The 23,967-nt window shown below is 46.6% G+C and overlaps 2 protein-coding genes across 2 annotated transcripts in view; both read right to left on the reverse strand.

Moving 5' to 3' along the window:
* Positions 1–255: 255 nt before the first annotated feature.
* The window catches only part of LOC144696751 (aldo-keto reductase family 1 member D1-like), a 42,605-nt gene continuing 18,893 nt past the window's right edge, over positions 256–23,967 (reverse strand). Inside the window, exons 5-9 of the mRNA XM_078568434.1 lie at positions 22,467–22,589; positions 15,819–15,928; positions 10,712–10,877; positions 858–940; positions 256–415 (exon numbers count right to left, since the gene is read on the reverse strand). Coding sequence (XP_078424560.1) covers positions 373–415; positions 858–940; positions 10,712–10,877; positions 15,819–15,928; positions 22,467–22,589 — 525 coding nt within the window. The 3' untranslated portion in view covers positions 256–372. The remainder of the gene's footprint in view (positions 416–857; positions 941–10,711; positions 10,878–15,818; positions 15,929–22,466; positions 22,590–23,967) is intronic.
* LOC144696753 (uncharacterized) lies at positions 5,686–8,509 on the reverse strand. Its single transcript, XM_078568436.1, has 3 exons — positions 7,484–8,509; positions 7,032–7,209; positions 5,686–6,840 (listed from the first exon to the last, which is right to left on the reverse strand). The coding sequence occupies exons 1-3, from the start codon at positions 7,883–7,885 to the stop codon at positions 6,806–6,808; spliced, it is 615 nt and encodes a 204-aa protein (XP_078424562.1). The 5' UTR covers positions 7,886–8,509; the 3' UTR covers positions 5,686–6,805.

Raw genomic sequence — 23,967 nt, forward strand, 5'->3', positions numbered from 1 at the left:
TTTGCAACTCAGAAGCGGCCAATAATCAGGAACTAAACTAAACCCAGAAATAACTCCCCCCGTGGGTGACAGAAATGTGCTTTCCCTCCAAAACCAATTTGCAACAAGTATAGAAAAATAGTCTATCCAATCAGAAAAGGGCTTTTGCAATGAATTCTCCAAAGAGTTATTGCACTCTATCTGTCAAATGCTCTCGGTTCCAGATGCGATCAAGCAGGACAAAAATAATGCAATAGATTTTCTTTATTATTTCCAATCATTTGTCCCTGTTGAGAGTTTGCACGCTGTCTGTAGTACCAGCCCCAATTTAGTTCCATCCTGCTTCAGTCAGGGATCTTCCATCCTTACACCTCTCACCGCAGACAGCGCGATTCAGTATTCTTCATTGAAAGGATATTCTGGATGATCCTTCCACCTACAGCAATGGAACAGGAAGTGATGGGTTAGGCTAAGGCAATAATATACACCCATGGCCAGACCAGGCTCTGCCAAGTGTGGCTGAGCCACACAGTCCCATAATGCCCTGATTTGCTGAGTTTGTCAGTCTCAGCTGAATGGCAAGGAAACTGGACTCTGTGCCAATGGAGAAGGTTGATGGCACCTTAATTTACGGCTAGTGGTTTCCAGTGACTGCTAATGGAAAGTGTTGTTAGGGGAGAGAGTTTAGGACTGGGATTGGATGAAATCCGCCTGGTCTGTATCGACCAGCATCACAGCCAATGGAGCATCTCTTCCCTGAGCCATCAGCAATGGGTGGGGTTGAACAGTAACAATTATTTTGTTTTTTGAACAGTTGGAGGCTGTATTCAATATGACAGTAAGGTTCTTGACAGTGGTTTCACAGATGGGAAACTTACATTAAAAGTTCCACATATCGCTGATTCTTGTTGAGAGCATTGATCTGTTTCATTTCTTCACTCGTCAAAGAAAAGTCAAAAATCTAAGAAATGACAGAAAAAAGGAAGAAATTCAAATTTATATTGGTTAAAAGTTACCGAATCTGTGACCTCTCAAATTATTAATTACCTTGAGTTTTCAACCTGAGCTCACTGTGGATCTCACTCCCTAACCAACTGAAACTGATGGGTGACCTGATAGAGGTGTTTAAGATAAAAGAGTGTATCATGTCCAAAAGACATGAAAGAGATCATAAACTGTTTAAATCAAACCTCACTTTCTGCTTATTTAAAAATGGACTTTGCTGGACCAAAAATTAGCTGCTACAGGTCACATGATTCACAAGCTGCTACAGTTCTGGAAACTCCCAACAGTAAATACAGGCAAAGCTCAACCCTCATCCTCATGGAATCTCACGCCTATTATTATGTGGATCCATTATGATAAATGAAACATAGGAGCAGAAAAGGTCTGTCACCCCAGCCTGGGCTTACAACAAAAAGAGAGCCATCAAAACTTGTTATATCTGTGGAGGCTCTGATAGCCACCATCTATCTCCTCTGTGTCCTCCTCTCTATCTCTATGAGCAGAGGCATAGAAACTGATTGTTACCCTGAAACTGACACATCAATGGGCAACACCACATGACCTAAGCTCCTTTCACCTTTGGAAAGTTTTATTATATTCCTGGTCTCCCAGGGCAGTCTGCTGTTAAACATCCAGCCTGTCAACGCCAAAGCCAGGCTCCAGGCTGACAACAAAGCCTGGCTTAAGTCTAAATCTCCTCAAAGCCTGGTTCCCTGGAAGATTCCTGCCATTGCCTGTAGCATGGACCACGTCTCTGTGTACCAACGTCATGTCGCTGCTTCATCACCAACTTTGAAGCAATTTGGCAACTCCTGCTTTCAGCTAGCTGAACCTGCCTAAACTTTAACTCCCATGTGAAAGAACCCTCACTGAATTCTGACATTCCCATGAATTTATATCCAGGGCCAGGATTTTACAGCCCCGCTGTGGCATGAATCCACCCCGGGATGCGGCGAGCCATTTAAATCTCCATTCAGTTCAGCAGGATACATAATAGCCCACTTGGCGGGAGGGGCCGTAAAATCCCGGCCCATATCTTCCATTCTTTTTTAAATTTATTCCTAGATGTAAAACTTTTTCTATCCTATTTCCTTCGTGTGTACTTGCACATATGTAGTTACGACGACCATCCCCCAGGTTTGAATGTGTGAATAAATAATACTTCCGATTTAACCCTAAAGAGAGTTTGCTGCGAGTCACTTTAAAATTGGCTTCACAGACAGAGGGTTTGGGGAAACATGCCACAGCCTGCTTCAAAAATTAAAACACCTCTGCTCATGGACAGACGGTGAGAAAAAATAAAGGAGTTCAGTTTTCCTCTCTCCCCTGTCTGTCACAAGTGATAGCACAGAGTGGGGGTGGGGGGCAGAGGAAGAGTGCAACATTAACAGAGTGAGAAAGTCAGTGAGAATTTGGTGAAAGTGGGGATGTGGTGCAGAGGGGGGAAAGAAGGTGTTGCTTTTTTACCTCCAATACTTGTAGTAGACATGCATGGAGCCAAAGAGATAACAAGCAACATAAAAATAAAAGAAAAGGCATAACAAATGCAAAACAAAACAAAAATCCTCCAGATAATAAGAGCTACAGAAATGGGGCAGGAGAAGAAATTTGAAAGAGATATCAGAACATTTTTATTATTGCAGTCAGGAAAAAAATTGTAGTCAGGAGCAAGGCGGGTCTCCTGAGAACTGATAACCAGGATGTTGTCCGTGCAAATTAGGCAGATGTTAAATAATTGCTTTGCATCGGTATGTACAGTGGAGGAAGTGTCAGCATGTCAGACATCCCAAGGAAACTATCATTGAATCAGGGACAGGCACTCACCAAAATTAATATAAGCAAAATAACAGTGATAAAGAAAAACAATGATATTGAAGAGGTACAAACCCCCAAGACCAGGTGGTTTCCATCCCAGGGTTTTAATGTAAATAGGCAAGAACATTGCAGATGCTCAAATATAATCTCCCAAAGTTCTCTCAGTTCAGAACTGTCCTGTTCAATTAGAAAACTGTGCCTGTCAGTCAAGAGAAAGGAGAGAGGGAAACCAGGGACTTATAGGCCAATAGCCTAACATTTGTTATTGGGAAATTCCTGGAATTTATAAGGAAGGCTTGAGTGGCTCGACACCTCGGAAAAGTTTCAGCATAACAGAGGGAGACAAGTTGGATTTATAAAGGGTAGGTGATGCCTGGTGAACCTGATAAAATGTTTTGAAGGGGTGACTAAAGTAGTGAACAGGGGAGTGTCCACACCATATAAGAAGGTATTTGATAAAGTTCCTCATAAAAGACTGTTAGCTAAAATTGAAGCTCATGAAATTTGACGGCAAATTATTGATCTGGTTAGAAAATTGGCTGGATGGCAGGAGATAGAGCAGGGACAATGGGCAGGTACTTAAATTGGCAGATGTGACTAGTGACTAGAAATTTGCAACAATTCACTATATTAATAACTTAGATGGTGGGATGGAAAGCCATATATCCAAATTTATTGATAGATTAAGTGAATGGGTAAAATGGTGGCAAATGGATCTTAATGTAGGCAAGTGTGATGTCATTCACTTTGGAGCTGAAAAAGGATAAAGCAGAGTATTCTTAAAATGCTGAAAATCTAAAAACAGAGGAGGTCCAAAGTGACTTGAGAGCCCAGGAACAGAGAGCATTAAAATATCATGAACAGGCAGAGAAAATAATCAAAAAGGCGACTGGAATGCTGGTCTCTGTATCTAGCGGACAATACAAGGGGGTAGGAGTCATGCCTCTGCCATACAAACCCTTGGTCCAACCACACTTGCAATACTGTGAGCAGTTCTGGGTGTGGTGCCTGAGGAAGGATATACTGGCCTCGGAGGGAATACCGCATAGATTTACCAGAAACCTGGGGCTGAATTTTCCGCTCAATGGATGGGCGCCCGACCCGACCTGAATGAGTATAAAATGACGCGCGATGACATCGGGTGAGCATCCTAACGTCATCGCGTACTCACGCTATATTTCGTCGGCGGGCACGTGTGGGAATCGAAGCCGCACCCACCAATAAGGGGACAGTTAAAGCCCTTGACAACTCAACTGACGGCGATTTAACGCTTGCCCGTACAATTTTTCGCTTGTCACACGGGCAAAACAGGCAGGCGAGCAGCCTACAATTTGCAAAAACCTCATTCACGGGCAGGATAAAAAGGGTCAGCAGCTTTGCCAGTGTCAGTAGTGAGGAGTTTGGAGATAGTCTGTTGCTGGTAGCTTATTGTACTTGGCAGCTTCATCTCTGTTCAGGGCTTCATTCTTTCCATGCATCATTTCAGGACTCATTGGTGTCCCCAAGGCCCCCTGAGGATTCAGACTGTGTGGACCCTTCCAGGTATCAGACAGCGTTCCCTTACCCTGGGAATGGGGATTGTGGTCTCTGCTGGAAGCACCTCCTCTGGAGGAGGAAGAGAGGGGCAGAAGGGAGAGGAGGCCACGTGTCGCAATGCAGCTTCCAGGGGACGGACCTGTGGCAGGAGAGGCGCAGGCACAAGGGGCACAGGGCCAGCAGGTAGTCCAAGGCAGAAGGGGCCGCAGAAGACACCACTATCCCGCTGCCAGGGTTTACAGGTGGCAATGCAGCTACTGCAATATGTCCGAGGTGCAATGCCGGAGGAGGCTCCACCTCTCCAGGGAGAGCGTCACCTCCATCTGTCAGATGATTGGGCCTGAGATCAGCTCTGACTGTGTGGGTGGACACCCCATGCCAATGGCTCTGAAGGTCACAGTGGCCCTCAACCTCTCCGTATCCAGCTCTTTCCAGGGATCAGTGGGGGATCTGAGTGGAGTCTCCCAATCAGCTGTTCACAGTTGGGTCAAGCTGGTGACTGATGCTCTGTTCAAGCGGGTATTAACTTTCCTTCATTTCTGTATGGACAAGGCCAGTCAGGCACAGCGAGCCAGAGGCTTCGCGGCCATTGCTGGCTTCCCCCGCGTCCAGGGTGCTATAGACTGTACACATGTGGCCATCAAGGCGCCAGCAGGTGAGCCCGGTGCCTTCGTCAACAGGAATGGCTTCCACTCCATGAACGTGCAGATAGTGTGTGACCACAGGATGCTGATTCTACAAGTCTGTGCAAGGTACCCAGGCAGCTCCCACGACGCCTACATCCTCAGACACTCCCAGGTGCCGGGGCTCTTCAGTGCTCCAGCCTGGCTGGATGGTTGGCTGCTGGGTGACAAGGGCTATCCCCTCAGAAGGCGGCTCATGACACCTCTCCGCCATCCAAGAACAGAGGCAGAGCAGTGTTATAATAAGAGTCATGCCTCCACAAGGGCGGTGATGGAGAGAACCATAGGTCTTCTGAAGATGCGCTTCCGATACCTGGACCATTCAGGGGGAGCACTACAATACCCCCCAGAGCAGGTGTCACTGATAGTGGTCACATGCTGCGCCCTGCACAATCTGGCACTGGCAACAGGGGACCCACTGGAGGAAGAGGATCTTGACACAGCTCCACAGGCCCCAGAGGATGAATCCAGTAGTGAGTCAGAAGAGGAACACGGTGAGAGGAACGCTGAGGGCATGGAGGCAGGCCTCAGTAACCTCCAGAGAGGCCGGGACACCAGGGATGCCTTGATCCAACGCTCCTTCAGCTAGGCTGCCAATTAAGAATGACCACCTCATGCCAGGGCTGCCACTTCCACCCTGGATCTCAGAAATGACTCTTACCTTTGCCCCCAAGATACACTCAGTGCCTGCGCAATAAAGTTTCAAGCCACCCACATCCAGCATTACATACTGGCATACCCTGCACCTAAAGAACAAATGAAGCATACTCAGGCCAATAACATAAAAGCAAATGTAATATAACATTGGCACTCACAGATTATGAGCAGAACAATATCAGAAGTTGATGATCACACTTTTTAAAAAAAGGGAGAACAAAAGATCACCCATGACCAGTCCCTCTTGTGATTAATGTGCTTTAAGCTTAGGTTTAAAGGTGCTACATCTAGGTGCTCTCCTCTTGCTGGCACCGGCATTGGAGACAGCCTGCTCACTCTGCTGTCCTGTTGGCCTTGATGACCTTGGCAGTCATCCTCTGGCCGGTGGGGCCTGTGCTGGCCCCGCCTGGGTCGGAGCAGCCAGTGCCTCAGCTGGCATCTCCCCAGTCACCACAGCCTCATCGGAACCCACGGTCACTGGCAGAGGGATGGAGGAGCTGCTGCCGTCATCCTGAGCGCCTTGAGAGGATCCCACAGAGACAACAGGCTCGTGCGCCAACGTGAGGTCGCTCTGGGCCTCCCTGCTCACCATTGATGGACCGCCTGAGGTCAGTGCCTGTGTGAGGGTTTGCAGGTCCAAGCACAACTCCAGGAAGCCTTGATTCTGTCCCTGGAGCTGCCTCTCCATGAGAGTCGCCACTCTCTCAATGGAGGAGGCAGTGCACTCGGCCATGAGGGTCAACACAGTGCTTACGCTCCACAGGGACTTCTTTACAATGGGGACCATGGCACGCTTACCCTCCTGGATCTCCGCCAGATCCTCTCGCACACCCCACTGGACATCCAGCATCTGCTGCCTAATAGACGACTCCAGAGGCTCATCATCAGCCTTTGACCGAGCATGTTTCTGCTCCCCAGCAGTCCTCCGACTGCCGGCGCTCTGGACGCTCTCTGCCTCCACCTGCACCTCAAGCCAGTGTGAAGTGCCCTCACCAATGTGCTCCGAGATACTAACCGCTGAAGTAATGCCCCACCGAGGTGCTGGTATCTACACTGGTGCCTGCTTCAGAGTGTGGGTGTGACACAGGTGCTTCTGGAGCCTGGTGGTCCTCCAGTGTCAGAGGTGGCTTCTAGAGGTCCTGACATTGGCTGCTTGGTGGCAGATCTAAGGGAGAAGAATAACATGTCATTAGTTAAAGTCATCGCACTCACTGTGCATGCCAGTCACCCTGGTGAGACAATGGAGATCTGTATCATGGTGCCCTCGTCTTTCAATGATCAATGGGGAATCCAGTTTTGAGGCTCCCATCAATAATGAGACTGTACAAGAGTGTTTGCATCATCCAAAACTCTCACCTCTGTGCACCGCACTCATCTTCACCTGACACCCCAGCCCCTCCACGGTCAGTTGACTGAGGTACATGGCGCCTCTCGAGCTCCAAGATCTCCTGCTTGTACCTGGAGAGGATGAGGAGGTTTGGGGGGGTCCTCTGCCATTTCGCGACCTCTCAATATTGTCACAGGATGTCTTCTCCTGAAAGGACAGAGGAGCATTGATTAGTCCACTCTGTACCTGCAGCGCCACTGCAGCCTGACCAGCCCCAGCTGAGGGAGCACCTTGCAGGGCACATCCGGATTGTGGCCCTCCAGCCACAAGGCACTCAGTCCAAGCAGCCAAGACTCACCCCCTTGGCCAGCTTCGGCATCATTGCCAGTTGGCACTCAGACTCTAACACCCCTGAGCTCCAATGGGGGATGGTCAGCCCAAAACACGTCATCACACTGATCTATGCCAACACGATACTCACCCTGCCTGAGGGCAGCAGGTCATTAAACCACTTCCGGCACTGCACCCAGGCGCACCGCTCCACGTCGTGGCTGCTCACACGGGCTGCCACCTCCTTCCATACCCTCTCTGTAAGGCGCATTGGCCGCCTCTTCCCAACTTTGGAGACAAGGGCATCTCTTCTGGCAGCCACCTCCTCCAGGAGGGCAGCGAGACACTCGTCCGATAAACGGGGGGCCGAGTGCCCACCCGACCTGCCCTCCCGCCTGGCGTCTACATCCTCATTTGCAGCCATGTCGTTGCAGCAACTCCGATGCGGGCAGCCTCCCTGGCACTGCCCGCGCCATTTTTGAACCAGCCGCTGGGTCGTCATTATACCCGGCAGCCAACAGGCCCCCGCCCACGGCCGCCCCTTCTCGAACATTCTGCAGCCAACGTTCACACCGGGTGGGCCTTATTTGTCCCGCCAGCGCAAAATCACGGTCGTGGCCCAATCGCGAGTGACAGTCTGTTTTGTGGCCACTCCAGCTCACCCCCGCCAAGCCCACCCAACGATGGTAAAATTCTGCCCCGGACTCCAAGGATTAAGTTATATGGGAAGATTAAATGAATTAGGGTTATATTTGATCAAAGTTTTCATGTTACTGTGGGCAATTTATAAATTAGATAGGGAGAAACTATTTTCATTGGCTGGGGAGTCTAGGACTAGAGTAGGAAGTGAAAAACGTAGCATTAAAACCTTTGAGAGTGAACTTAGGAAACGCTATTCACACAAAGGGTGGAAGAGGTTTGGAACTCTCTTTTGTAAATGGTAACCGATGCTAGGCCAATTGTTCAAATTAAAACTGACATTGATAACTTTTTTGAACAGAAGATTAAGGAATATGGGGAAAAGTTATGAAGTTAGGTTGCAAATCAGCTATGATCTCATTCAATAAAGTAACAGGCTTGAGGGGCAAAATGGCCTACACTTTTTCCTATGCTCCTGTAATGAAAGATTTTGATAGGGTGGATGTAGAGAAGATACCTTGTAGACAAGATTTCAAACCTAGGGGCCATAAAAATAAGATAGTTACTAATAGTCATTTGCTAGTACAAAACTTCAGTATTGCTGAAAAAAAACTTTTCGTCTTGCACACATTCGCAAGAATACCAAATGTAAAGGGAACAGCAATTTATACTTCATGACAAGAGAGTGCTGATTGGTTGGCACTGAGGATGATTTTCCAATCTTCACTAGATACAGGGGAGGTACCGGAGGACTGGAGAAATGCAAACGTAGTTTCATTGTTTAAAAAGGGATCAAAGGAAATGCCAAACAATTATAGGCCAGTTAGTCTTACATCGGTGGTGAGCAAATTAGTAGAATCAATCCTGAGAGATAGGATTAACTGTCATGTGGAAAGGCATGGACTAGTCAGGGATGGCCAGCATGGATTTGTTAAAGGAAGGTCTTGCCTCACAAATTTGAATGAATTATTTGAGGAAGTGATAGGAAGGGTTGATGAAGGTAGTGCAGTGGATGTTGTGTACATGGATTTTAGGAAGGCGTTTGACAAGGTCCCACATGGCAGATTGGTCAGGAAAGTAAAAGCCCATGGGATTCAGGGTAATGTGGCAAACTGGATGAAAGGTTAGCTTTGTAATAGGAAACAAAGGATAATGATTGATGGATGCCCTTGCGAATGGAAAGTTGTCTCAAGTGGTGTTCCACAGGGCTCAGTGTTTGGACCCTTGCTGTTTGTGTTATATATTAACGATTTGGACGTGAACGTGGGGGGCACGATTGGGAAATTTGCAGATGACACAAAGATTGGCCGAGTAGTGGATAGTGTAGAGTTTAGCCATAATCTCCAAAACGATATAGATGGATTGGTGGAGTGGGCGGTAAAGTGGCAGATGGATTTTAACATAGAGAAGTGTGAGGTTAAACATTTAGGGAGGTCAAACAGTTACAGGGATTACGAAATAAATGGGAATATACTAAGAGGGGTAGATGAAGTGAGAGATCTTGGCGTACAAGTACACAGGTCCCTGAAGCCAGCTGTTCAAGTAGACAAGGTTGTAAAGAAGGCATATGAATCCTTCATTGGCAGAGGTATAGAATATAAAAGTAAGGATATAATGTTGGAATTGTATAAAACACTGGTGAGGCCACAACTGGAGTATTGTGTGCAGTTCTAGTCACCACATTACAGGAGGGACGCAGTAGCTCTGGAGAGAGTGCAAAGGAGGTTTACAAGAATGTTGCCAGGGTTAGGAAAGTGTAGCTACGAGGAGAGATTGGATAGGTTGGGGTTATTTTCCTTAGAACAAAGGCGGCTGAAAGGTGACTTGATTGAGATGTACAAAATTATGAGGGGAGTAGATAGAGTGGACAGGATAAAATTGTTTCCCTTGATGGAGAATTCTAGAACCAGGGGACATAGATTCAAGATAAGTGGCAGAAGGTGTAGGGGGGACACGAGGGAGAACTTTTTTACGCAGAGGGTAGTGGGTGTTTGGAATTCGCTGCCCAAGTTGGTGGTAGAGGCAGAAACTCTAAACTGTTTTAAAAACTACCTGGATCTGCACCTAAAGTTCTGTAAACTGCAGGGCTATGGGCCGGGTGCAGGAAGGTGGGATTAGAAAGGGCACCTGGGTATCCTCAGGCTGGCATGGACAAGATGAGCCAAATGGCCTCTTTCTGTGCTGTAACTTTTCTATGGTTCTATGGCAAGGGGACCCTGATTGGTAGAGGCATTGCCATGGAGAATGCACCAGGTAACTGATAACTGACAGTTAACTGCCAAGCTTTGTTTAAATTGAAACCAGGCAGGCTGACTCTGGTCAAGGCATTGCACAAGGGAATGAACAAGGGGATGACTGCCACCTGTTTTGTTCAGTTGAAAAAGACGCAATGAGTGTAATGCTTTGGCAACAAGTGTCTTTTTTCTGTAGTATTTACTAATAATAATGTTTTATAATAAACAATGCAGAAAAGTCTTCTTGCCAGTTTAGTTATAAATGGGGAACCTGGAAGAAATAGTTGAGGTGATTAGCACAGACACACTTTAAGAGAAAGTTGGACAAGCAGATGAGGAAGAAAGGGATAAAGGTACTTTGAAAGGTTTAGATGAGGAAGGCTGGGAGAAGGCTCAATCTGAAGCAGAAATAGCAATATGGACCAGTGTGCTGTAGCTACATCTCAATGTAAAATACGCTGAAATAAATCTATAGCTCAATATAAAAGAATTAAGCAAAACCATACCTCAAAGTTCTGTTTAATGCGCTGTGGGTTAAAACTTTTTGGAATGGCGACTACGTTCCGCTGAGCCAGGAAACGCAGGGCAACCTGGGCGCTGGTCTTCTTGTGCCTGGCTGCCACAGAGTTTAGGACAGGATCATCCAACAAAGAGGGAATCTTGATATTCACCCTGCAGGCACAGACAATGCTGGTGGTAAAAAAAAATCCCCCTCCGATTCCCCGATATCCCCGAGAGTGCCACTTTGTTGGGTACAGTTCCCTAGCTAGCGGCCGCCCCTCTGCTACCTCACCCCATTATCATTCTTCAGTCTGTGAGCCAAGACAGTGACTGTGGCCAGTTAACCCAGGACAAAGTGTGTTTTCCTGGGCGTGTACAGCTCAGCAGTGTACTAGAAAGTGACACCTATTTATTCAAGGCACTGTGTTTGGAGCCCAAATACAAATATGACTGTGAGTGTGATAAAAAGAAAGACGTTTATATATTTGACAATCTGAGAATGTTAATGCTTCACAGCCAATTAAATATCTTTGAAGCGTTGTGATGTCATAGTTGTGATGTGAGAAACACAGCAGACAATTCGTACACAGTAAGATCCCCCAAACGCCAATTAGATAAACAAACAGGTTTTTTCATTCATTCACGGGATATGGGCTTCACTGGCTGGGCCAGCATTTATTGCCCATCCCTAATTGCCCTCGAGAAGGTGGTGGTGAGCTGCCTTCTTGTTCTAGGGGAGATAAATGTAGGGCCAGGCCCAGGGGAGAAATCCCATTTTCAACTTCATATTCCTGCTATGGGATCTTTAGTGCTTGCTTGAGGGGGCAGTGGGGCCTCAGCTTAACATCTCACCTGAAACATGATGTCTCTGACAGTGCAGCACTCCCTCAGTACTGCACTGGAGTGTCAGCCTAGATGATGTGCTAAAGTCTCTGGAGTGGCATTTGAAGCCACAGCCTTCTGTCACAAAGGAATGAGTGCTATTCATTGAGCACTAGCTGACACCTGACGACCTTGAAGACAGGGGGATCTGTGCTCTTACAAGTCGACTCAGTGTTGCTGGTTACTGAAGGAGAATGATCAGTCAGGATTCTGGCCCCAGGTTATCTTGTGTTTGCTGTTGCAAACTGTACATGTGTGGAATCATGTAGGGCAGGTTTATGGAGGTAAGGTGCTATCAGGGAGAGAGAGATATTGCCCAGTCCCAAAGCTGTAGCCATTTTCATCGGGTGGGATCTTGTGCTCTCCCCTATGGGAAGTTTGCTGGCAGGGAGGGCATTTAATCAGCTGGGAGGGTGGCTGCTGGGAACCTGACCACCTTCCCACCTCCACCCCAATTCTGTCTGGGCGGAAAGGCTTGTGGGCAGTCTTCCCGCCCCACTGCCATTTGTGGTCCTTCAATGGGCAATTAATATCCATTTAAGGGCCTCATCCCACCACCGGCATTATTAACCCAATGATGATCCTAGGCCTCAGGTGAATGTCATATCAGCAGCAGCCACCAGATTCCTGATGGCGCTGCTGAGTAAAGAAGGCTGGTCAGCCTCTTATTGGCTGACAGTTCTCAGTGAGCAGGATTTGTGCTCCCAGGGTCCTTGATCTCAGTGAAAGGCCCACCACTGGCCTGTTAAGTGCCTGAGTGGCACAAGATGTGCCAGGCCTTCCCCAAAGAGCGAACGGAGGGCTCTCAAATGGCTCTCCTGCCGACGGCTGAGACCCCATCACCTCCACCAGAATCCACCATAGTGCCCTTAGGAGCAAGGTTTGAACTTGGCTGAAATGTGACCCTGTGAGTAGTGCAAAGGTTGGGAGATAGAATGTTAACCTCGCTAATGAGGGTTTAGAGTACCTGAAATGGGGATGGACTTGTGGTTATCTAACTGATTATTTTTTATTTATTTGTTCACGGGATGTGGGCATCACTGGCTCAGCCAGCATTTATTGCCCATCCCTAGTTGCCCTTGAGAAGGTGGTGGTGAGCTGCCTTCTTGAACCGCTGCAGTCCACATGGTGTAGGTACACCCACAGTGCTGTTAGGGAGGGAGTTCCAGGATTTTGACCCAGCGACAGTGAAGGAACAGCGATATATTTCCAAGTCAGGATGGTGTATGGCTTGGAGGGGAACTTCCAGGTGGTGGTGTTCCCATGTATCTGCTGCCCTTCTCCTTCTAGATGGTAGTGGTCATGGGTTTGGAAGGTGCTGTCTAAGGAGCCTTGGTGAATTCCTGCAGTGTACCTTGTAGATGGTACACACTGAGGTCACATTTGGCCAAATGCGGCTTTGATGTTAAGGATAGTCCCTCTCACCTCACCTCTGGAGTTCAGCTCTTATGTCCATGTTTAAACCAAGGCTGTAATGAGGTCAGGAGCTGAGTGACCCTGGCGGAACCCAAATTAAGCATCAGTGTGTAGGTTATTGTTAAGTAAGTGAGGGACCGCTTTGCAAAACACCTGCGGTCTGTCCGCAAGAAAGACCCAAACCTCCCTGTCACTTGCCATTTTAACACTCCACCCTGTTCTCTTGCCCACATGTCTGTCCTTGGCTTGCTGCATTGTTCCAGTGAAGCCCAACGCAAACTGGAGGAACAGCACCTCATCTTCCGACTAGGCACTTTACAGCCTTCCGGGCTGAATATTGACAACAACTTTAGATCTTAAACTCCCCCTCCCCTCATCCCCACCCCGTTTCTCCCCCCTCCCTTTTTTTTCAATAATTTATATAGATTCTTCTTTTCCCACCTATTTCCATTATTTTTAAATCTAAAACTAAAACTTTGTTAGTCTTTCCACCCCACCCCCACTAGAGCTGTACCTTGAGTATCCTGCCTTCCATTCTTAATTAACTTTTCTTAGACAATATCACCACCTTCAACACCTCTTTGATCCTTTTGTCTGTGCCATCTTTTGATTATCTGCTCCTATCACTGCTTGCTTATCTCCACAATCATCCCACCCTCAACTTCTCTCTCCCCCCGCCCCTCCACCTTAGACCAGCTTATATTTCACCTTTCTCCTAACTATACTCAGTTCTGCCGAAGGGTCATGAAGACTCGAAACGTTAACTGATTTCTTCTCCACCGATGCTGCCAGACCTGCTGAGTTTTTCCAGGTAATTCTGTTTTTGCTATCTATATCCCTTGCAGATTCCTTATGTCCTCATTACAACATGCCCTCCCACCTATTTTTGTATCATCAGCAAATTTGGATACATTACACTCTGCCCCCTCCTCCGAGTCATCAATATAGATAGTAAATAATTGAGGGCCTAGGACTGATCCTTGTGGGATTCCACTAGTTATGTCTTTCCAACCTGAAAAAGACCCATTTAATCCCAACTCTGTCTTGTGTGTGTTAACCAATCCTCAATTTATGCTAATACATTACCCCCAATACCATGAGCTCCTATCTTGTGCAATAACCTTTTTTGTGGTACCTTAACGAATGCCTTCTGGAAATCCAAATACATTACATCTATCGGTTCCCCTTTATCAACTCTGCTTGTTATATCCTCAAAATAGCTCTAGCAAATTTGTCAAACATGATTTCCCTTTCACAAAGCCATGTTGACTTTGTTTGATTACGTTAAGCTTTTATAAATGTCCTGCTATTTCTTCCTTAATAATGGACTCTAGCATTTTCCCAATGACAGATGTTAGGCTGACTGGACTATAGTTTCCTGCTTTTTGCCTCCCTCCCTTCTTGAACAGGGGCTTCACATTAGCAATTTTCCAATCCGCTGGGACCTTCCCGGAATCCAGAGAGTTCTGGAATATTTCGACCAACGTGTCCACTATCTCTGCAGCCACTTCCTTTAAAATCCTTGGATGCAGACCATCAGACCTTGGTGACTTGTCTGCCTTTCGTCCTATTAGTTTGTCAAATACTTTGTTCCTCATGATAGAGACTGTTACAAGATCTTTCCTCCCATTAGCTCCTTGCTTATCTGATTTGGGATGTTTATAGTGTCCTCCACCATGAAGACCGAAGCAAAATATTGGTTTAAATTATCTGCCATTTCCCTGTTCCCCGTTATCAATTCTCCAGTTGCATCCTCCAAGAGTCCCACACTCACTTTAGCCAATCTCTTTCTTTTTATATACCCATAGAAGCTCTTACTGTTTGTTTTTATATTTCTTGCTAATTTACTTTCATAATCAATTTTCTCCCTCTTTATTAGCTTTTTAGTCATCCACTGCTCACTCCAAAAAAATTCCTAGTCCTCTGGTCTACCGCTAGTTTTTGCCGCTTTGTATGCCTTAGTTTTTGATTGGATACTCTCTTTGACCGTCTCTATTAACCACGGGTGGTTCATCCTTCTCATCGAGTCCTTCTTTTTGACCGGGATAAATTTTTGCTGAGCGTTATGACTGCTACTGACTTTCCCCTTAGTCTATTTCTCCAGCCCGCCTTGGACAACTCTTTCTTCATATCTCTGTAATTGCCCTTACTTAAGTTGAGGACATTGGTTTGAGACCCGAGTTGCTCGCCCTCAAACTGAATTTGAAATTCTACCATGTTGTGCTCACTACCCCTTAGAGGATCCTTAACTACGAGATCTCTTATTAATCCCATGCCAGAATGCCCCAGTTGACAGACAGCCCACCTGCTGCTGGTAAAATGTCATCAGCAGTGGGAGGAGGTCTTTAATTGATCATTTAAACGGCAAAATTGACATCTGGGCAGAATGGCTATCACCACCTTCCTGTTGCTGGCAAAAAGCCATGGCAGCAGGAAGGCAATGGGCACGACACCACCGTCTTCCTGATTTGTTGGCAACCACCACCCCCCGCAATCTCCCTCCACTACCTCCCAGCACGCCTCCCAACCCCTCCAATCTCCCTCCACTACCTCCCAGCGCGCCTCCCAACCCCTCCAATCTCCCTCCACTACCTCCAAGCACGCCTCCCAACCCCTTCAATCTCCCTCCATTACCTCCCAGCGCGCCTCCCAACCCCTCCAATCTCCCTCCATTACCTCCCAGCGCGCCTCCCAACACCCCCCCCCTCAACTGTCTCACGTCACACACACAGAATGGTCAACTGGCTGGATCCGCAACCCAGCAGGGAGTTGGTATCTCAGAGTTGGGGGAGGGAAAACAAGGAGGCTGCTTACCAGAGAGAGTCCCGACAAGTTCCCAGGGGGCTGTAGCCCACGATGACAATTCCATGGGAGTCGCAAAACTCCTTCAACTGGGGCTGAGGAAAGTATGGGTGACATTCGACCTGAGTAGAAAGACAAAAAAGGGAAGTCCACTGTAATTTTGACCAGTAGTTTTGCATTCTTCAGTGTAAATCCCAGTAAATAGGGTGTCTCAGTCTGGCCACAGTGGATAGCACTCTCTCCCTAGAATCATCAGGTTACGAATTCAGTCCTAGACTAATCAGAATTGGGGGATGGGGGCATTTGAGACTTGGGATGCTGGCACTGGAGGGAGTCAGGGAATCAGGAATTCCTGCCAGGAGAGTTTGGATAGGGTGGAAATTTGCAAGGACAGAGAGATGAAGAGTGCGAGATGTGATGCCAGCTGATTTTAAGGGGAAGTGGTCAGAACCTTAGGAGAGGAAACCATTAACCATACACCAGCTATGGGGGCCAGGATGGGAAATTGCGTGGTTTGGTTTGGTTAAAATAGGGGGGCAAGGGAGCAGAAGGTGAACCTCATAGGCAAGGTGAGCTGGGTTTGATCTAATATCCATTACAGAGACATGATTATATGGTAAGAACTGAATATTCCAGGGTACTTGACATCTTGAAAAGACAGACAGAATTGAAAAGGAGGAGTAGCCCTGATAATAAAGGACGGAGTAAGGACAGTAGTGAGAAAGGGTCTTGGATCACAAGATCAAGAAGTGGAATTAGTATAGATGGAGTTAAGAAATAACAATGGGCAGTAAGCACTGCTGCTTTTAGGTCCCCAAACATTGGCTATACTTCTGGACTAAGTATTAATAAAGAAGTAATTGGAGCTGGTAACAGAGGTAATACAATAATCATGGAGACTTTAATCATTATACCAAATGAACAAATCAAATTGGCAAAAGTAGTTTGCATAACAAGTTTGCAAACTGCATTCAAGACACTAGAACATTACATTATTGAATCAACCAGGGATGAGACCATTTTAGATTTAGTTTTATGTAATGGGACAGAGGTAATCTCACAGTAAGGGATCCTCTGGGAAAGAGTGATTATAATAAAATAGAACTTTATATAGAGTTTGAGGAGGAAGCACGCAAGTACAAAACTAATGTATTTAACTTCAATAAAGCCAATTACACAGGCATGAGGGACAAATTGGCTAAAATCATTTAGGAAATTAGTTTAAAAGGGTATGACAGTAGAGGAGCAATGGCAAACATTTAAAGAACTATTTCATAATTCTCAACAAACCTACATTTCATTGAAGAAAAACTCTACTGGAAAAGTGATGCATTCATGGCTAACTAGGGAAAATAACAATAGTATTAGATTAAAGGTTGAGGCTTATGTTATTGCCCAATAAAGCAGTAAATCTGAGGTTGGTAAAGTTTTAGATCCCAATAAAGGATGACTATAAGACTGATAAAGAGAGAAAATTAGAATATGAGAATGAACTAGTCAGAAGTAGAACAACATATTGTAAGAGCTACAAGTATGCAGAAAGGAAGAGAGTAATGAAAGTAAATGTGGGTGCACTAGAGGCTGAGACTGGTGAAATTATAATGGGGAATAAGGAAATGGCAAAGATATTAAACAAATACCTTGGCTGGAATTTTCCAGCTCTCCCGCCCCCACTTTGGTGTCGGGCATTATGGCTGGTGCGGTGGGTGACAATATAGTGAGAAGGCCAAAAATTGGTTTCACGCCGTTGTCAAACCAGTTTGTGATCTTCCGCTCCACTCGTCAATGGCGGGCTGCGTTTCCTGCTACCACATATCGAGAACCTAATTTCAATACTTTAGCATCTCGGCGCAGACTGGAAATTAACATGCGGTTTATGGGGCAGCAGAACAATTGCCCAACTAGGCAAATTGTAGAATCCCCTTGTGAAAGGTGGTCGTGGCGCAGTCACTGGTGGAGGTGCTCAGAGCCCCTTGCAGTGTCTTTATTAAGGTTTGGGCCAGTATCCCTCATGGTGCAAGCTAACAGTGCAGCCTTGCAGTGCAGACTAGGAGAATTCCTGTACCTGAGCTGAGAGCACAGCCTGCAGTCCAGTGGGCAAAACTGCTGCCAATTGGTCAGGTGGAGTGAGGCGGTGCTGGGTGGGGTTTTGGACAGCCAACGAGCTCACTCCACACTGGCTGTCCAAGTGGTGGCCAGAACACTCTGGCATGCATGAAGGAGCCTTCAGGACCAAGAGACGTCCTTAGGACACACAAGCTAACCCACATGTCTCTCTCCTGGATCCTGCAGGAGGAGAACATCAGGATCATGATTTAGCAGTATGCCTCATGGCTTCCAGAGACCAGAGAAGAAGAAGAGAGTGGCAGAGGTGCCTGGCTCGGCAAAAGGAGGAGCAGCTCCCTCAAGATGAAGGGGTGGTAGGGCCTCCTGCGCATGCAGCTGAAGATCCACAGAGAGCCGTCGCTCGTAGGCACCTCGCTAGACCCAGGGTCTATAGGCAGCACTGGTCATTCCTGCAGATGACCGAGAACTTGTGTCGCTGAAGACTGCGAATGTCTAGGGAACTGATTGGTCACATATGCCGCCTGCTGCAGGATTTTGTGCCACGGGGACATAGAGGGCATCCACTGCCAGTGGCCGTGAAAGTGACTTTGACACTCAATGTTTATGCCAGTGGCTTATTCCAGGGCCCCATAGGATCTCCCAAGCCTCCATCCAAAAGTGCATCTAGGAGGTCATGGACGCCATCTTCACAGAACTTTGTGCATTTCGCACGAGATCAGGAAAGCCAGGATGCAAGAGCGCTGGGATTTGCCCAGATCTCGGGTTTCCCACAGGTGCAGGGTGCCATCAACTGCACTCACATGATGCTCAGATCTCCGTCATAACAAGGGCTCAACTATGTCCACCGTAAAGGCTTCCACTCGTTGAATGTTCAGCTGGTGTGCGACCGTCACAAACGCATCCTACAGGTCTGTGCACGGTTCCCAGGGAGTGTCCCTGAATCCTACATCTTAGCAGGTCTCAGATCTCTGACGTTTTCCAGGGCCCAGAGAGGCTGCAGGGTTGGCTCCTTGGGGATTAGGGCTACCCACAGACTGACACCCACTCGGCAGCCTCAGACTGCAGCAGAGCGTAGGTACAATGAGGCTCATACCGCAAACCAGACTTTGGTGGAGCAAATGATAGGCATTTTGGAAATGAGGTTCCGATGCCATGACAGGTCTGGTCAGGCGCTGCAATACAGTCCCCAGAGGGTGTCACGCATCATCGTCGCTTGCTGCGCACTACACAACCTGGTGCTGCAGCACGGGGAGGACCTGGCTGAGGAGGAGATGGAAGAGCTGCACCTGTCCAATAAGGGGGATGTTGAAGGGGATGATGGTGATGAGGTCCTCAAAGGCGAAGATGCCGGCGATGAGGCCATCGCACTAGCCAGGTGATGCAGGCACACTCAGGAGGCCCTCATAGCCGCAAGATTCATGGAGGATGACGAGATGCAGTGAGGACAGTCCTGACATCCTCACCTTGCATCTGTGAACATCTGACTCCTGTCTTGGCTAAGGGCAGCGCACATACCCTCAGTGCTCAGGCTCATGTCATAGAGATGCAGTGGAGGCCCCAATAGTCACCTGATTACAGGAGGATGATGACAACATGCGGTAAGGACACTCCATAGAGCTTCACATAGCCTCTGTAGGCATCTGACTCCAGTATGGCTGAGGGCAGCTCGATATGACCCTGATCACAGAGCACAAGCATAGAGATGCAGCTGTGAAACTTTAAAAGCACCTGATCCTTTGTCTGCCTTCAGTATCTGAGCCCTTTCAGGGGCACAGAATCACTGGTCACAGATGCTGAAGAGATGGGGGGGGGGCAGCCCCACCTTAAAGGTGCTGAGAATGATGGAACTCTGTGACTCCTGCCCACTACATTCTGGCAGCAGTGACCAGCACCACCGAGGTGCAGGCATCAGTAATGTTCCCAGGGAGTGTGAGGCTGGACCATCACTTTGGTCTGAAGGTTACACACTGCACAAGGAAGAGGCCCTGGACTGAGACACCTGCCTTTATCTTGTGCAGAAAGGTTTCACATCTGAGTGACATGAACACTGCTCATCAGGACAAGGAGCCACAGGCAGGAAGACATTGTTGGGAGTTTATTGCCAATAGTATGCAACAGTATGTATGAGTGATTAACACCTGTGCCCTGTCCAACCACGTCTTCTTAACCCCTCCGTGTCCTTTAGCCCAGTGTGGAGGGGTTTCCTGTATGGGCTGCTGCTGCACACCCTCCACTTCCTTGCCCTCGCCCGGTCACGCCTTGTTGCCGTTCAGCAGCGAAGGTCCCGGGGTGTCCTCCCACTTTCCATGGAGGACCTGGGGAGGAGGGCGTTGCATGCAGCAGTCCCATACAGCCACAGGATGTGTCGGTTCACAGACTCCCAAGATGCCTGTGTTTTTTGTGGCCTTGTGGAGTCCGTGGACCACGTCTATTTCGGGTGTTGTCGGCTGCACTCCCTTTTCAGGTTTCTTGGAAAAACCTTTTACTGTTGTTTAGTTTGAATTTTGTCCAACGCTCCTGATCTATGGGCACCCGGTACTGGCCTCCTCATGAACCTGCTCCTGGGCCTGGCCAAGTTGGCCATTAACAGGTCCAGGCAGCGGGCAATCAAGGGAGGGATGCACTGGAAATGGAATGATATGGCGCGGAAACCAGCCATTGTGGCTGGTGGGTTTTATGACTTTTTTCCTGCACGCTATTGTACTTAGTGCAAATCTGGGACGATTCCACGCACTGTGTTTGTCTTCAGAGTGGAAGAGAGAAAGAACACAAATAGTGGGGAAACAAGGTCTAAGTAGAGTGGGTCAGTAATATTAGAAAAGAAGAAGTACTTCAGAAATTAATGGGCCCAAAGTTGACAAATCCCCTAGACCTAATGGCCTACATCCTAAACTTCTAAACCAGCTGGCCACAGGGATGGTTGTGATCTTCTAAGATTCCCTAGATTCTAGTACAGTACCAGTGATTGGAAGTCAACAAATGCAACATGAGCACTCAAGAGAGAAAACAAAGAATTACAGGCCAGCTAGCCTGACATCAGTCATCAGAAAAATCCATTGTAAGGCAGTAGCAGCAGGACGCTTAGAAAATCATCGTATGTTCAGGCAGGGTCAACATGCTTTTATAAAAGGGAAATTGTCTTGAACAAATCTATTACATTTTTTTGAGGATGTAAACAGCAAGTGGAACCAGTGGATGTAGTATATTTTGATTTTCAAAAGGTATTTGACATGGTGATACATGAAAGGCTATTTCATAAGATAAAGATTCATGGAGTTGCAGGCAATATGTTTGGCACAAAACGGAGGGTAATTTTTCAACTGGCTGTTTGTTTCTGGTGGATCAGTGCTGGGCCTTAGCTATTTACTATCTATGTTAGTGAGAGTAATGTATCCAAAGATCGATGGAAATCTAAGAATCTGCAAAGATATATACATGGGTTAAGTGAGTGGGCAAATAGATGGTAGATGGAGTATAATGTGGACAAGTGTGGCGTTTTGCTAGGAAGAATAGAAACATTAAATTTTTAAAAAATTATGAGAACCTATTAAATATTGCTTTCAGAGGGACTTGGTGTCCTTCTGCAAGAAACACAAAGTTGGCATGAAGGTATGGGAAGCACTCAGGAAGACAAATGGTCTTTATTGTAAGGGGTTTGGAGCACAAGAGTAATGAAGTCTTGCTGGCACTGCCCAGGATTTTGGTGCCACATCTGGAGTACTATGTACAGTTTTGGTCTCCAAGCTATGGGAGGAATATACTTACCTTCGAGGCAGTGAAACAAAGATTTAGAAGATTGATTCTGGAATGAGAGGGTTGTCTATGATAAGACAGTGAGTAAACGGGGATTCAGAAGAATGAGAGGTGATCTCATTAAAACATAAAAGAACCTGACAGGGCTTCACAGGGTGGATACTGAGGGACTGCTTCCCCTGATTAGGGAGTCCAGAACGAGGAGGCGCTGGCTCAGGATAAGGACAGGGCCATTTCAGATTGTGCTAAAGAGAAACTGGGAATCTCTGGAATTCCCTATCCCAGAGGGCTGCAGATGCTCAGTCATTGAGTATGTTCAAGGATGAGATGGAAATTGTTGGACTCTAAGATAATCAAAAGATGTGGGGATAGGGCGAGAAAATGAAGCTGAGGGTCAGCCATATCTTTATTAAATTGCAAAGCAGGTTTGAGGGGCCACATGGCCTACTCCTGCTCTTATATTTGTGTTAATCAGAGATAACCCTATCTGTGATTGATACGGTGTGAGTAGCAAGGTCACATGAGGTGGCAAGGTCATGGGGTGGACATTAATATGGGTTGGGGAGTTTATTTGGAGGGAGAAAATGAGTGCAACGAATTCAGAGGACAGGGAGCATCATGATTAGAGATGGAGGTTGAAATCACAGGATGAGAAATCAGTCAGTGTAGAGGCTGAGAACAGTGAAGGTATCTGGGCGAGCAATTGAGAATAAGGATGTTAAATGAGACATTAAGGAACAAGGGGAGTCACTCAAGGGAGAAGAAGGTAATGTGGGGTGGGGGTTACAAACAATGTGTGATTACAACTCCACACCACTACATGTTGTAAATAGACAGTACCTGGTTTACTGCTGGCTTGTACTTCAGGCCTGGTTTGTTCAGGATCAGCTCCAGCTGTCTGCGATTGAAATTTGACACACCAATTGACTTGACCAAACCAGCATCTTTCAACTCTTCCAGGCCCTAGCAAGTAAAAATCCTCATAAAATAATTTAGCATTGTGGATGCTGGAAATCTATATTAATTATTAATATTACTATATTAATTCAAAATTCTTTTCACTTTCATTTTAACATCAGCTGTATCATTTCATTCTGGGTCTGAATCTTGTGAATATGTTTTTAGTTGGCTACATACCCAGTCATTCATTGTGTGAAGCTCCATGTAATCACATCATTTCCACATGCTGGAGTTTTTGACCTTAGTACCTCAAGGTAATGGCTTCACAGAGAGATATAATCAGGTATAGAACAGGTCCCCCACACAGCGGGAGTCTCATGTGGGAGTCTACAGTTTCCCATCCGAAGATCACTTCTTGTGTAAAAGGATCCACTGGGAATTCCTGACTCTGGTCTTGCCTGCAAATAGAAACACTTCTACCTCTGCCCTATCAATCCCGTTCATAATCTTAAACACCTCTATCAAATCACTCCCTCAGCCTTCTCTTTTCTTGAGGAAAGAGCCCCAGCCTGTTCAATCTTTCCTGTAAGGTATCATTCTGGAAAATATTTTTTTGCACCCTCTCTGCGCCTTTAAATCCTTTTTAATACACAGAGACTAGAACTGTTCAGAATACTCTAAAGTAGTCTAACTTAGGATCTGTACAAGCTTAACATGATTTCCTTACTTTTTAATCCTACCTTTTAAAAATGAATCTTAGTGTAGTGTTTGCTCTTTTTATAGTCTTATTAACCTGCATCAGTACCTTGAATGATCTATGTATGTATACCTCCAGATCCCTCCGTTACTCTACCTTATTAAAACATATTTTTCTAAGGAATATGAGGTCTCATTTTGCTTCCCACCAAAATACATATCCTCACACTTACCTATCTTGAAGTTCCTTTGCCATTTAGATGTCACAAGATCATAAGAATATTAGAAATGCAAACAGGAAACAGCCATTCAGCCCATCAAGCCTGCTCCACCATTCAATAAGATCACCGCTGATTTGATTGTGGCCTTAACTCCACTCTCCTGCCCTCCACCCACCCTCATAACCCTTGACTCCCTGTGGATCAAAAATCTGTCTAACTCAGCCTTGAATATATTCAATGACCCTCTGGGGTAGAGAATTCCAAAGATTAATGACCTGCTGAGGGAAGAAATTCCTCTTCATTTCTATCTTCAATAGGCATAATCCTTATCTTTAAACTGTGCCCTTTACTTCAAGATTCCCCCAGGAAAGGAAACAACCTCTCAACATCTACCCTGTCAAGTCCCCTCAGAATATTCTATGCTTCAATAAGATCACCTCTCATTCTTCTAAACTCCAATAAATATCGGTCCAACCTGCTTAGCCTTTCCTGATAAGACAATCCCAGGTTTATGTCCATTCTGC

Source organism: Cetorhinus maximus, chromosome 22 (assembly GCF_964194155.1).
Source record: "Cetorhinus maximus chromosome 22, sCetMax3.hap1.1, whole genome shotgun sequence".
Lineage (NCBI taxonomy): Eukaryota > Metazoa > Chordata > Chondrichthyes > Lamniformes > Cetorhinidae > Cetorhinus > Cetorhinus maximus.

Excerpts from the sequence above, each read along its gene's own strand:
- LOC144696753 (XM_078568436.1), bottom strand. The coding sequence starts at position 7,885 with ATGTTCGAGAAGGGGCGGCCGTGGGCGGGGGCCTGTTGGCTGCCGGGT. Across the intron at positions 7,210-7,483 it reads ACCTGCTGCCCTCAGGCAGG|GAGAAGACATCCTGTGACAA; the intron begins GTGAGTATCGTG and ends CTGTCCTTTCAG. Across the intron at positions 6,841-7,031 it reads GATGAGTGCGGTGCACAGAG|ATCTGCCACCAAGCAGCCAA; the intron begins GTGAGAGTTTTG and ends CTTCTCCCTTAG.